General features: G+C 35.8%; 1 protein-coding gene across 2 annotated transcripts in view; it reads right to left on the bottom strand.

The window, feature by feature from the left end:
• Positions 1 to 15,398, bottom strand: part of csrnp3.L (cysteine-serine-rich nuclear protein 3 L homeolog) — a 74,215-nt gene that overhangs the window by 29,388 nt on the left and 29,429 nt on the right. Inside the window, exons 1-2 of one of the 2 annotated variants that reach the window (XM_018235871.2) lie at positions 12,233 to 12,480; positions 878 to 1,048 (exon numbers count right to left, since the gene is read on the bottom strand). In XM_018235871.2, coding sequence (XP_018091360.1) covers positions 878 to 1,025 — 148 coding nt within the window. In that variant the 5' untranslated portion in view covers positions 1,026 to 1,048; positions 12,233 to 12,480. Of the gene's footprint in view, positions 1 to 877; positions 1,049 to 12,232; positions 12,481 to 15,398 lie in introns of those variants that run through there. The other variant, XM_041576777.1, reaches the window with a different exon arrangement.

The following is a 15,398-nucleotide window of genomic DNA, read 5'->3' as shown; positions in this document are numbered from 1 at the left end:
GGGCTATTTAAAAATAAAGGCAGCAGCTACAGGCAATACCAACCGCCTATCACTTACTTAGTGCTTGGGGGTTTTAAAGATGCAGCTGCAGTTAAAGAGCTGGTTTCCTTCCAGGATATATTCCTATCTAATGTGAGCTGGCATCTGGGCAATTGACGGGAGGCATATTTCATCCAGGTTCTTTTTCTAATCCCTGGTGGAAAGCAGTGCTCAGAAGGTTTATTCTAAGGCAGTCTCTCACCTGAATTATAATAAGATGGTTGGTAGCCTGCTTGCTCTCTCAATATGAAGAAAGAGAAAGCAGCAGTGCAGATGGCCTCTTATTATTGCAAAGACCTTTTCACATTTCAAAACTTTCAATAGTGACCATGTCCTCAGCGCATTGCCTAAAATACAAACTCACATAAATTGTTTAACTAAAGCCTGATATCCATTGCAACCATAATACAAAACAGTTTAATTGGCCATTGGGGCAACCTGTAACAGTCTGTCCCTGCCATCAGTAGGCTAATTTCTGCATATATAGAGGAGACTTCAACCAATGAGGTAAGGGCCAGTCACCCACATCATTAAAATGGACCCTCATGGCCAACAAAACAACCCCTTATGTTACACCACTGATAGATAAGCTATACCACACAGCTGAGGGAAAGCAGTTATAAAGGCAAACAACCACATTTGCAGTGAGCTGGGCAAAGCAGTTATAAGGGCGAACAACCTTTACAATTAATCATTTTTTATACTCCCCCATATGTCTGCTACACTTGACCATTTCTCTGTTAGACAAGGAGAAAAATTAAATAAAAAAACAAGTATTGTTAATTATTCTAAATAAACAAAAAATATATTTTAGGATACATAGGAAAATGTAACATACGTGTGAAGTGATTTGAGCTAGATGGATTGACACTGTCGCTACTGTCTGCACTCTCACTGCTGGAAACGTCATCATCAGATTCCTGTATAGAAGAACAAGGTGAAGAGCCTTCTACTTCTTCAAATTTTCTCTTTAAAATTCCGCTCATAGTTGCAATGTTGTTGCATATACCTGCAGGAATAAGACAGAGTGTGTGAACTGGCCATAACAGACAATCTTCTGGCTGTAACTATGGAAAATATGAAATGAAATGGGCAGCTGGGATCAGATTAGGCAAGCCACAGCACGTGGAGATAATCCTAAATTCTAAATAAAGATTTTGCTTCCATTCATGGATAAAGGACACGAATTGTATCATTAGCTACTTCATTGGTTCTCTGTGATTGGATGCCAAGCTTGCAGCTGCAGTGAATCAACTTCAGGCCACTCCTGTTAATGGGACACACCAAAGCAATTGCCTATTGATGCCATCACTGATCACTAAGCACTACTTATGGTATATTTTAATGTGTACTGGGTGAAATTAGAGGTTACTTGAGTTAGATCTCTGTAAACCCTATGAACGTGATTCAGGGTAACATAGAAACATAGTTTTAGTGCAGGAAGTTACCTTTAGTACAGCTCCCACAAAAACAGACTGCTCCTGTTTGCTGTAAATCAAGGGTTTGATGCACATACCCGAACCATGGGATGCCTGGATTGTATGAATTTTTGATATATGTACCATAACCTCACTTTAGGTATATCTTCCCTAATTTAAACCTTCTGCTGCCCTTATGAACATATAGGTTATGTTTGTGGTCTAGACCCTAAAATTAAGGCCCATCTAGTGCTTTATAAGGAATAGGAAATATTTCTCCTTTGAGGAAACCAATTTATGCATGGAAAGAACATACAAACTTTTTGCATATGGAACTGTGGCCGGAACTGAACCTAGGACAATGAAACAACTTCATTATTAGAAAAACAATACAATTTCTCCTTTGAGGCGCTACATCTTTACATAAAGTAATGACTGGTTTGTCATTGTTTGCTGCATCCAAGTCTGTTATACTCCACTTATTCATAGAGCCTTTACCTAAAGGCTAAAGAGAGGCTGTGATGATGTTCTGTGCCTCCCATCAAACTGAAAATAGTCTGGCATTTAAGTTAAATGATAAATAGGGCATTTTATTCACCCAAGCCCAGGATGTTATCAGCGTTTTTCATAAATAGATCTAAGAAACATCACTGCAGCAAATGCCAAGAGCTGTGCACTGGGAAACACCTTTTTTGCATTCCACTGCTACAGATTAATATGAAAAAGAGCACAATTAGTTCCTTCTGTGCCATAACAGATGTGAGCGTATCCTGGAGGAGAAAGCACTCGCTGTAACTTATGGTTGACCTTCTGGTTCTCCTCTCGCTTCTTTCCACAAGCAGCACATGAAAGGCTGTAATCCCCTCAGTGTGGCTCAAAGTCTAACTCACCAGACATTCTGGGCATCAGCATTGGTCCAGATGGGGCTGTGCAATATTGCTATCTTTCAAAGTGCCATGATAAATATTACATTAGTATTAATCTACATTTATGGGATTTTTTTTTTTAGGAAATCCCTCTCCCATGTCATACAATGGCACAGTCTCTTCTTTATCTCACAAAATCATTTACAATTCTTTAAGAAAGCTATATTTAGCCCTTAAGATACATACACCAAAAGGTCAATTTTTTCTGAACTGTCAAAGGTAAATCAACAGCAGTTACCCAAACTTTTGCTTCAGCTCTGGCTCGTTTCCTCTACCAGCTGAGAACAGATTCAGACTGCAGTCCTGCCAAACCATGAAAGCTGGAGGGACTGAAACATTGATTCATTCTATTGGCAGCAGTGTTTTAGATTTGTTGAGCTAATACAAGCAACAATGGAACAGTGCCGCTTAATTAATTTAAAGTAAATAGCTATAGTACTTGTGCATTATGTTATACATACAGGTCTGTATCTTTTTCCCTTTTTTATGCACTATTTTACCTAGAGATTTGCGGAGTATGCAAAATGGCTCCATTCAGAGATAGATTTGCATAGATTTACATCCAGATTCATAGGTGTGAAGGCTCCAAGGAACTGTGTGGCTTGATTTGGCATTAGTTATGCATGGCTAAGTAAAGAACATCAATACAAAAAAAGGACTGGAGTGTTTTGTCACTGGGTCACTATTTTAGTAATGTAAAGCAGGTATCAACAAGAGTTTATGACCACTATCACATTACATAGTAATCTATTGCTGTAATAATAACAGTTTTGTAAATAGCTGTATTGTGTATAGTGATATCTACTACATAAACTCTGCCAGGCAGGTCCGGACTGAGAATTAAAATAGGCCCTGGCATTTCAGGTACACAGAGGCCCAAACAGCCCCCACCAGCCCACTAAATACTGACTTTCTATGGGACCTTATAGCAGCCCCTCTGCATTTGCCAGAACCCACAGATTGCCAGTCCGGGCCTGCTGCCAGGTATATTAATCATTTGTAGCTGCACCAGTTATATGCAACAATGCATCAGCTCAGACTGATAAATAACTAAACTTTAAGCCATATGATCACCTTCACAGTAGCCGAAACTATAGCAGGAAAAACACATCAGCCCCAGCTGATCATAGTGATGGGATCACCTCAGTCTTGAGGTTGTTTAAAAGCTTAACCTACAGTAGTTTGAGTGCTAGGTCACGGCAAAGCAGAATAGGAGAATGCTTTGCAGGTCTATTTGAGCTGGCATCACTAATTGATCAGCAATTGCACCATGAAAATGGAGAACACATACAGACCAGCATCCATACAATACCATACCAGCAAGTGCATTCTTCAACTTTATCATCATATTCTTGTCTTGATGTATAAAGCAATGTTGCACTTATGTGGGAAAAATTGTTGAAGAAATTGTAGCTGACCACCAGTCATTGGGCAAAAGAGAAGAGAGGAGCCATTGTTCAACACTGTGGCTGCCAAGGCTGGTGAGTTAGGGGTGCTCTAACAGGCCTTTCACTACTATGTGTAAACAGTATAAATAAATAAATAGCACTTCCAACCTCTATTTTAACTACCCCATCTGCCCTTGAGTGCAGCAGGAACAGTAACGCTATACAGTCTGTTTTTGTTAGGTATAAAAGCTACATAGTTGCATACGGAATAAGCCATGATCTAAATATAATCCAAAACATTTTTTTCTTGTGATGGTAAAGTGGCAAACAGACAACTGTACTTGTCGAAGCTCTCAAAACTTGTGAGTAATATGCGGGCAGCAACCAACAGCCAAAAGTGGTTATCACGTCACCAGATTTATTTTGTAGATAACATATTGTGAGTTCTGCTTAAAAAAATCTAAATACCTGTGAGCCACATTCAAATGTAAAAGATTGCATGTGATTGGTTATTGGTAGTCCCTATGTGGACTGGCAGCCTACAGGAGGCTTTGTTTGGAAGTACATCTGATATTTTTGAACTGAGAGCAACATCCAATGGATTGGTGAGCAACATGTTGCTTGTGAACCAGTGGTTAGGGATCACTGGTTTAGACAAATTGAACTATTATTAAGCCAAACCAATCCAAAAGATGAGCAGAAATTAACAACTACTTTACACTAGCTAGATGTGCATGTACTGTATTTTGTGGCCTTTTAGGACTTGACAGTTTGTAGATTTAATCATCAGCAGCATGAATACCATGAATTTCATGCAGAGTTTCACTGAAACTAATGCTCAGGCTTGTTCTGTGCTATCCTACTGAAGGAATTGATAGTATACAGTATTGGAGGTATCAGGGTGCTTAGCAAGATGTTCACAACATTATTTTCATTTATTTATATAGTGCCTATATATTATTAACTGGGCTGTTCAAATTGTTTGGCCCTCGGGTGGACAATTGGATCATAATAGGAGCATACAGTATGCATACCAATCAAGAGAGGACTTAATGGGTTGATATGGTCCTTGTCTGTTGGGATTTTTATACTTTAATTGGCCTCATATATTAGGTTCTGAAAACATATAATTAAGCTGGCTGTACAGAGGCTGATAAAAGCTGCTGACTTACACTTAGGGGTAGATGCATCAAGGGTCGAATATCGAGGGTTAATTAATCCTTGATATTCCACTGGGGAATGATTAAATCCTTCGAACCAAACGATTCGAAGGATTTTAATCCAACGATCGAAGGATTATCCTTCGACCAAAAAAAGTTAGGCAAGCCTAACTTATATCTACAAAATAAATCTGGTGACGTGATAACCACTTTTTTTCTTCTATTCCTTCACTCGAACTTCATGAATGGGCCCCTTAAAGATCTGTTATGGCAGACTCTCTGGAATTTTCTGGAATTTTAGATTTAGATTCCTTTGTCAATGAAAATTAAGAGCCAAAGATTTGTCATTCAGCAATCTGTTGTTAAACCAAGTGCATCTACATTTGCATCCTATATCCAGAGGCTGACTGTACATACTGGAAGCTGCAGTGTCATCGAATACACATTCTTATATCAAGACATGAATAAACAGTTATACCTGTTCAGAACATACCATAGTTAACTTGGGCTGAAAAAAAAACATTGGTCCCTCAAGTTCAACCCTTCCAAACAAACCCCAGTCCACATATATACACATATTCATATCGACCTACAGTATCTAAACACTCACATGTATAAACTATACATACCAATATCTAACTTCGTATAGTATCTTAGTATAACAATAGCCTTTGCTATTATGCAGGAAAAATAGGCATGATAAAGAAGAAACCACCAAGCAACTAATGTTGACCATCCACTTAATTATGGTAATGTTTTGGCATTTTTTTTAAAAACTGGACCTGTCTGTTTTATCTGGCAAAGGTCTGGAATAAGTGTGTTCTTTTAATGTTTCCAGTCCATTAGTTTTGAGCATGTTGAAACATTACAAGGAAATAAGGAAAAAATCTCTTTATATTTTTATATTTATATGTTTATATTTTTATTTTGTAATATGAATGGAAGTAACAATATATATTATGTTGTAGATTAAGCAATTAGGGAATGTATATATATTTTAACAACAGGTTTTTATTTGCTAATATTCATTTGCATATCAATGGTAGTGTTTGGGAATCAACCTTAAAGCAAAGGCAAGATATCTTCATTTGCAAACCAAAGCCAATCTCTGGAAAACTGGAGCAGTGTTTGTGGCAGATCAGATTCCATTGGATACTATAGCACTAGACATCATGCACAGTCATCTAATTTGCCAGATACTTACCTGACATACTTGTATTCTTTTAGCTTTGTCTTCCCTCTGACTGTTATGATTAGGGGACTTCCTTTTGCATTGTGGAAGTTTAGAACTAATATTTGCTAGTAATTCGTTTACTGTCATTTAGCCAAAAACTCTTCAAGTCAGAACTCAAGATAAATTCTATTCCAGTGGCTCATCTACCCTCAAATACCTACAGTCATTTCTGTGGAATGATACCTTGATGATGCAAGCTTTATGTCTAGACCTCTCTGTTCTAGTCAGAGGTTCATTAAACAAAGGTGTTTGTGGACAAATATTGGCTAAATTGGGCCTGGACATGAAGCGACTCTAGATTTCAAGCTAAACATGTGGCTTTCAAACAGCTGACCAGTATACTGTATGTTGGATACTATGGGTTATTAGACCTGTAGCAAACATATCACCTTGTATTATATTTCTCAGAAAGTTCTCAAATTATGAATAATCCTACAGATGGAGAAAGTGTTCTGTATGATACTGTGCACCAAAGCACAACACCCTTCTTTTCCATGGAAAAAAACATAAGTTTTTTCAGTTGAGTGACATGGTGGGTCATGATAAGCCATTTGAGCCAGATGTCTAGATAAAATGTGCTCCATCTGTATGTCACATGTGATTCAGCATCGTCTTCTGAAACCATGGTTCTTCTGAACAGTTTTATGCAACTATATATAATCTCATAAATGCTGAGTATAATGTGTTATTAAAGCTAAAACATGTAAGTGTATATTTGGTTTAGATAGAGATGCTATAAAAATAAAATCTTTGTTTTAACAGTATTGACTTACAAAATATCAGTGTAATATTCTTATCTGAATATGCCCAACCCTTTTTGAGCTAGTGTCATATGATCGATTAGCTGCTTTAACAGTGATGAGCAAAGTCAAATAATACACTAATTATCAGAGGTGGTCTGGTTGTGTTCAGAAGCATGGCTGCAGAATACCCCCTAGCACATTAAAGCTGTTGTCCTTAAAGAGTTCACACTGATTAGCTGTAACAAACAGAATCTCAAACACCCACTTATTCATATCAACGTTATTGTGGGTCCATAGACAGGAAGTTAAATAACGTAGGCTTAACATGAACTCACTAACGAATACAGATTGGGGAGGAGGGGTAAATGTAAAACCCTTATTTATTGCTTCTGTATCTACATTATGTTCTTCTTTCAATATTTTGAAGAGGGTAGAGTGTCAATTAATCAGTTTATTAGAGCTGAATGAATTGTATCATTGGGCAATAACACCCATCTAGTTTTTTTCTTTGTTTTGACTGAAACAAGCTTTTTGCTATACAGCAAGTAAATAGACTGAAAATGGTTTATGCGACATTCACTGCCACAATAGCTACAAAATTATTACCAAAGCAAACAAAGAACTTAAGGGCTACACTTTTTTCAACTCCGACTCTTGAGGCCACACAAAGGCCAATGTTCATAACTATTACTTGAGCACAAAATATTAAATCCTTAGCTCAGTCACATATGGTGAGACTGGCAACTGTAGTTCATAGCATGTAAGGTATCTAGCTGCTTCTTAGTTGGATGTAACTCAGTATGTTTTAAGTAAAAATAAACAAGTAAATAACAATACATTGTTATATTTCAATATAGACTAATAAAACAAATCAGGTATAGGACCCCCAGATAAGGTTTTTTTTCCTGTAATTTGAATCACTATACCTTAAAAGTCTGCTAAAAATAATTTAAACATGAAATAAACAAAATATGATTGTTTTGCCACCAATTTGGATTCATGCAGCTTAGTTGCCATCAGGTACAAGGTATTATTTTATTATTACAGAGAAAAAGTAAATTATTTTTAAAATTGTATTTATTTGCTTAAAATGTACTTTATGGGAGATGGCCTTCCCAGACAAGGGATTCCAGACAAGGGATTCCAGACAAGGGATTCCAGACAAGGGATCCCAATACCGCTACACCACTTACAATTTATTGATTTTGGTTATTTATCAAAGCCCAATTTTATTTCAACATTTTCTGCTACAAACTCCGATCAAATCCGCTCCGGTTTTTCACACTTATTTATTATTTCATTTTCCCGAAAATTTGCTTTGCATTTTTTTCGGATTTTTCATCCGAAAACTCAGATTTCTTTTGCTTTTTTTTGCTTGAAAAAACAGAAAACTTCAGGGTATTGCACGAAACCTAGGGCACATCAAAAAATCATTGGGACTCCTCCCATTGACTCATATGCAACCTTGACTGGTCTGAGATGCCTGATTTTCTTATTCGGACTTTTCCATCCTCAGGGTTTAAAAATTCCGAAAAATTCATGATTTTTTAAAAGTCTGATTTTATAAAAAAAAATCAGGATTTTTGTATTCGGGGTTTAGTAAATAACCCCCTTAATGTTTAGGTTTTAAAACTGAAACTGAATTATCCAGACCCAGTATTACATAAATCTACATTTTATCCAGGTATGGGATCTATTATCCAGAATGCTTGGGTTTTTTTTCCAGATAAGTGACACCTTTCCTTAACACTACTAACAAACATTTAAACATTAAAAATACCAACAGTGTTGGTTTGTCACCAGCATGATTTGATGCTAGCATAGTTACAATCAACATTTTAATTATAACAGAAAAAAAAGCAAATCCGTCAAAAAATAACAATTGTTTACATAGTCTATATGAGATGGCCTTTCTGTAATTCAGAGCTTTCTGGTTTATGAAAAATAAATCCCATACATGGATTTTTTGTTCATACACAATTCTCAATGTTCCAGGCCCAAAATGGTAGAAATCAAATATAGCCATTTATTTTATTATGCAGGTATAGGATCAGTTATCAGGAAACCAAAAATACCATCTCTCATTGAATCCATTTAAAAAAAAAAATAATTCTAGTTTTTAATAATGATCGAATTTTTCTCTGTAATAATAAAACAGTATCTTGTACTTGATCCCAGCTAAGATATAATGTATCCTTATTGGAGGCAAAACAAGCCTGTTGGGATTATTTAATGGTTAAATGAGATTTTTTAGTAGCCTATGGTGATCCAAATTACAAAAAGACCCCTTATCTGGAAAATCCCAGCATTCTTAGATAACATGCCCCATACCTGTATATAAGCAAGATCTCAATAAATCTTCTGCAGCATTAATATTAAACCTTTGAATTGTATATAAATTAAAAAATAACACATGATAATAAACAAAGGTTATTTAAAGAAAGATGTTCCTATGCAAAGTGCATATGTGATTTTATGGCACTGAATTGTTCTTTATTTCATGACTGATATTCTACTTCTTTGTTTATGTCAAGTCACTATTACATCAATTAGCCCACTCACTTCCAGTCCTGACTCATTTATGTGAATGTGAAAGAGTTAATGGTACACTTCCTTAATTAGTTTTTTAGAACCCTGTTTTTTTTTTTGGCATAGTGAAGATAATCCCACAGTTATCGAGACAATGCCTTATTTTGACCTCCTTATGGGTCATAGCACTTTGACTGAACTATACCATTTAAATGTAGCTTTTAAACCAAATTAGCTTAAGAACAACAAACTGCAAGTTATTTTCTGCTTTTATACAAGATGTTAATGTATATATCATGGGCAAGATGTTAAAAAAAACCCATAAAAAATAGATGAATCCAGCAATGCAGTCTGGAAGACAAAGGGTGGCACCCAAGCATGAAAAGGGGAGATCCTTTGGATTGAATATGATATGATTTGCTAAGTTTAAATCATATTCAATGAGTAGAAATAATATCCTATACATTGGAAGAAACATTGCATAATTCCCTTTTTCCTGTTTGCCGTTCATCAAAATGACAATTGAATAATGCACTGGTTCTCAGGAATGTTAATGGCTGCATGTTTTAATCGCACCATAATTTGTCAATTTTGAATGATCTGATTTTTTAGTCTAATTTAAAGGCAGTCAAATGTCATATCCGATATTAAACTATGCGAGGGTCATTAAAATAGCCTTGTTTGTAAAATTGCCCTAATAATTGCTGACAAATACGTTCATTTTGATTTACATCAGGGCTGTATTTAATATCTTTATTTTATTTTATTTTACTTTTAAATATTTCATTTTAAACTAGTGGCTGTAGGATGCATCACAATTAAATATTTTCCTGAACTGCAGAGTTTATTATTGTCATTAGAATTCTAAGTGTACCCTGACACAGAGAACAGTTTCTCAGAATGTACTGACGTCTCTGCAAACGTCTCTTTTTAATAATAGCAATCTCTTAGGAATGGTTTTCAAAATTCAATATTTATGCTATTTTTATAGAAAAAGATTAATTATATCAACTGTACATTACTATGTACACAGAATACAGTAGAGCAATTGCAATACTGGTGAGCTATCCAATGCAAGTCATACAATTTGTCTGAAAATAATCCAGCTCCGACTTCACCTTTAATTTTTAAAGACATGAGAGCTCAATCAATATATCCTCAACATATTTAATTAAACATCAATATGCATAAAGCTGTATAAATTAGCATCACTAAAAATAAAACACAAAATTACAAAAAATATATAGTTATCAGCTTGCCGATATGGTCCTGTAGTGTTATATAAGTATCTAAGTTTATCTATAATACAAATGCTATTTTAATTATGACAACGTCTATGGAAGACATAAAATGAATTTAACCGATTGATCCAGTGCAATTTTTTTTATTATAACAATGATTTAACATAGATCTCTTTTTTTTAAATTCAGATCTATCAGTTTGTTCTTTTTAAAATTATCTATAAAATAAATTATAAAATGTATAGACCATATCAACTTAAGCAGAGCTTCAAAAAATAAATAAAACGTAATTAAAACTGCAGCATCAACCAGATTCATTTAGCCTTGTAACCTTTGAGCTTTATTACTCCACCCCCTTTCTCTGCAGTTAAAGCTATTGTTGTTGTTATTTCATTTGCATAAAATTAGCATAAGCCTTAACTATTTAAAGGGAAAGGGACAAATAATTATTTATTAAGGAATTAACCAACAGTTCCATTAAATTCATTTTAAAAAAATGTAGAAATTGATTGAAATTCTTAAAGCAATTGTATTTTTGTATTGAAAGTAAATAATATGTGCAAATATATACCAAGAGTTAGCTCTTGGTATATACAGTATAGAATCTAGGATGTTGGGGACCTGAGGGTTTGTGAATAAGGGATATTTCCATCATTTAGATCTTCATACCACTAGTTTTCTAAATAAAAATTAGCCAATAGCCTTCCTATAATTCAGAGCTTTCTGGATCCCATGCCTCTACTACATTTGAGACAAATAATAATCACCAATATAGTAGTCTATACAAATATATATATATATATATATATATATATATCATTACATGATATTTGGATCAATGTTAGTTGCTTATTATTTACATTTTACTAGGACCAACATTTTCAACTTCATTGTATCTCAATGTTCTCATTTCAGAAGAAAACATTATTCAGCAGAAGCTGCTAAAATACCGGCTCTACAAATATCTCATATTTTCTCAGAAATTAGGTTATAGGTTTACAGCATTTCAACGTAGAGCATCAGGTAAATGTACAGTCTAATTTCTAATTCATAACATTATTTCACTACAATAATGACATTGTTAGGGTGAATATTATTCTGTTGATATTTGAATTTTGTTAGTATAATTTATAAATATATATTTATGTATTGTTAGATATCTGTTACACTAATATGGGTGCCTGTGATAACAAAAAATTTTTCAGAATAAAAAAAAAAAATATATATATATACAAATATGACTAGAAATCATTGATAGCATCAGCTTTTATGGGTACAGTATAAACATAACAAAGGAGATAATTATCCATTACATTTAGTATTGTACTCCTAATAAAGCTGACATTTCAATATTGAATTAGTCAGTAGTTTATTGTATTACAGGGGCCTTATAATACATTGTATGTGGTTACATATGACAACAGACAACACTAGCATAGAAATGAACGACAACAGCCAGCTATTAATGTCAAACTGCAGCATATTCCCAGTGGTAATCTCCCTTCACCCGCTTGTGATTAAAAGCATCGTAATAGAAGCCTTAATATAACTAACCTGCTCAATATGATGTTTGCCAATCCATAAGCTTGATATGCAGCAATTCTAATGACAATCCGATTAATGCTGATCACTGGTTTTTAAAACACAGCATTGCCATGCTGGTTGGTTGTCGTCCTTGTGAATGAAACATTCTTAAAATTTTCCAGCTCAGTGTTTTTTTGCAGGGAACATATGCTTTATTGTTCACCGGCAAGAGCTCCAGTCGGCACAAAGACTCATTACCTACTGCTTGCAAAGCAGTCTCAGCCTTACTGAGCTTGCCTGTATGATGATCACATGGGACTCTTGTCTGAGAAGCTAAGGCCTACCACTGCTTTCACTGTCTATGGATATTTTTTATCAGCCTTACAAGAGAAAGAACCAACAAATCACCCAGGCGTTTGAAGTCATTAATCCACTACAAATCATGAAAAAGCCTCAAACAACATTTTTTCCCCAACTGAGGGAAAACAAGATATCTTATAGGAATTTCTAGTCGATTAACAAAATAGGTATATAAAACTGGCAATCTAAGCAATGAACTGTTCCAAGAGAAATTTGTCAAATGAAGCCAAATTACATTTTGTTAATTCACATTCACAATAACATTAGCAATATTTAAAATGATGCTACAACATCATTTTGAATGGAAGATGAAATGTTTTTGCATCTACAGTTTTTTCATTATTAAAGTTTTTGGTTACATTTCAATCAAAGATAATTCTAAAATGTGGGATTACAAATCATGAAATGCTAAAATTAATAAATATGCACAAGTACACATATCTTCAAACACACAGCTTTAGAAAGACGCACCCCTCTCAGATGTAGCTACAATTATAAATAATGATGGGCGAATTGCCTGCAGCAATTTCCAATTTTCATGATTTTTTTGTGAAAAGGTTCAAAATGCTCGATTTTTTTGTGAAAAGGTTCCAATTGCTCAATTTTTCGTGAAAACGGAGGAGTTTCACAAATTTTTCGTTAACTTTCTGTTTCCAATATTTTTCGCAAATTTTTCACCATTTTGTGAATTTTGCGGTAAATTCGCAAATTTTTTGGCGAAACAGGAGAGATTCGCCTATCACTAATTATAAACCAAAGGAAAAAGAGCCCCCCCAACCTCACTGTAGGGATACTCATATTGTTACAACCTTTCTCTCTAAAATCAACCAAACCTAACAATAAGCAGCACCAATCAGATATCTCTCTGAATCTACACTCCAGCCCCTAGTGGTTAACCACATATTAAAAGGGTTATATACTAAACCTCATTTTTTTCTTCCATAACTCAGGTTCCTTCCACTAGGCCCCTTCCATCACTTTGGCCCCAGGCCTGACACCTGTTATGCCCTACACTTCATATTGCTATCACTAGGGATGTAGCGAACCGCCGATAATGTGTTCGCGAACGCCGTTCGCGAACACCGGCAAAAAATGCGAACAGTTCGCGAACAGTTCGCGAACTTCGAACATCCGAAAATCGTTCGATTCGAACGATCGAAGGATTTTAATCGTTCGATCGGACGATTTTCGTTCGAATCGAACGAAAATCGTTCGATTTTAGCGACCGAATGGTCGAACGATTTTGACGCGAACGTCGCGCGACGTTCGCGAACTTGCGGCGGACGCGAACAGCCGATGTTCGCGCGAACAAGTTCGCCGCAGAACAGTCCGCGACATCCCTAGCTATCACCAACACCCTCCCCACAAGGTAGCCTCTCCCACTGTGACTCTAATACCACCCCTACTCTGCTACCTCCTTCCTCTGAGGAGGGCAGACGGGAGCTGATAAAGATAAAATAGAACAACCCCTTGACATCCTTCCTCCTTTAACCCCTCTTTTCTCCACTCTTCCTCATAGCAACCCAGCAAACTATAATTTCTAACACACTCCTCTGGTTTCCTACTTCCTAGCCTTGTCAAGGAAAGCCCTGCTGCTATAAGCTCAGGGGCTGCATGACAAGGGATTCAAATGACCAGCAGCCAGATTACACTGGTCCAGGTTAGAGAAGGGCAGAATAACATGTAGCTGTGTTTAAGTGAGAAGGAATAAGTTGAAGCAGGAGATGGCCGGTCCCAGGGGTGGAGTAAGAGAGGGACGTGATGTCACGGGAAGAAGCAGAACCCTTCCTTAACTTCTGAGCAGGTAGAAACATAATGTTGGTGGCAGAGCATAGTAGCGATCTCTTGTTAAATTCTGGCTTTAGAATATTGCCTTGGCTTAAGCTAGCAAGGTCCTATTTATTTGATAAAATGTGAATAACTGCAGTGGCCATTTTACACCAATCTCTGTCTCCTGGTTTCATTAAGGTATGTAATAATGGGGGTTCAGTGGGATGGCTGAAGGCGAAAGGGCCAAATTGAGGAGTCATCTTGCCATGGCCCTGTCATTCCCAATTCTTGGCCCACTCCCCATGGGCATTCTGGAAAGAAATAAATACAGACCAATGCAAGGTTTTGATATTAACACATTCTATACCCTGAAGCCACAAGAACTGGGATTTTAATTTATTGACATTAATACTGAAAGTATTTAATTCTGAAGTATCCATAAATCTTCAAAAAAAGTTATGCATGTGAAAAATAGCAGTAAATAAAAAGTAGTAATGAAATCTACATATTGCAGTTGCGCAGTGATTAATAATTTTGATAAATTCTGATAGCTGAAGGTAGTAGGGATGAATCATGCACAGTAAGCAGTTGTTAATCCTCCAAGAGTGTGATTCTTCTCCAACATTCTCCCTGTAGCTATGAATAGATCTCTTTGATGTCTTAAATATCAAGAAAGGCACACCTGCTTCCCTTGTATCAATACTGGGCATCTTCCCATGCGCTATCTCATCTCTCTATTCCCTATTAAATTAGCATTTATTACACTGCAACAGTTTGGAAATTACATCTACTCTGAGTTGTCTTATTTAATGTGTAATAAGGGTTTATTATTAGTGGTTTTGGACATTTGCATTGTATTAAAGGAAATCCAACCCCTTCATAAAAATGTTCCACTGAGCCCCCTAATTCTCTAAAGTATGTGACCAAAAACATTACACATTAGACAACTACAGATGCAAGGGAGTTTATCAATGAGCAGAGGAGTAAAAAGATCCCTGGAGGAAGCGAGGGTGGAGTAGTAAAAATATAAACAATCACATAAGGGCACAGCTTCTGTGTTATTCTG

Source organism: Xenopus laevis, chromosome 9_10L (assembly GCF_017654675.1).
Source record: "Xenopus laevis strain J_2021 chromosome 9_10L, Xenopus_laevis_v10.1, whole genome shotgun sequence".
Classification (NCBI taxonomy): domain Eukaryota; kingdom Metazoa; phylum Chordata; class Amphibia; order Anura; family Pipidae; genus Xenopus; species Xenopus laevis.
The sequence above is the reverse complement of the archived record's forward strand: the minus strand, read 5'-3'. Positions and strand labels throughout refer to the sequence as shown.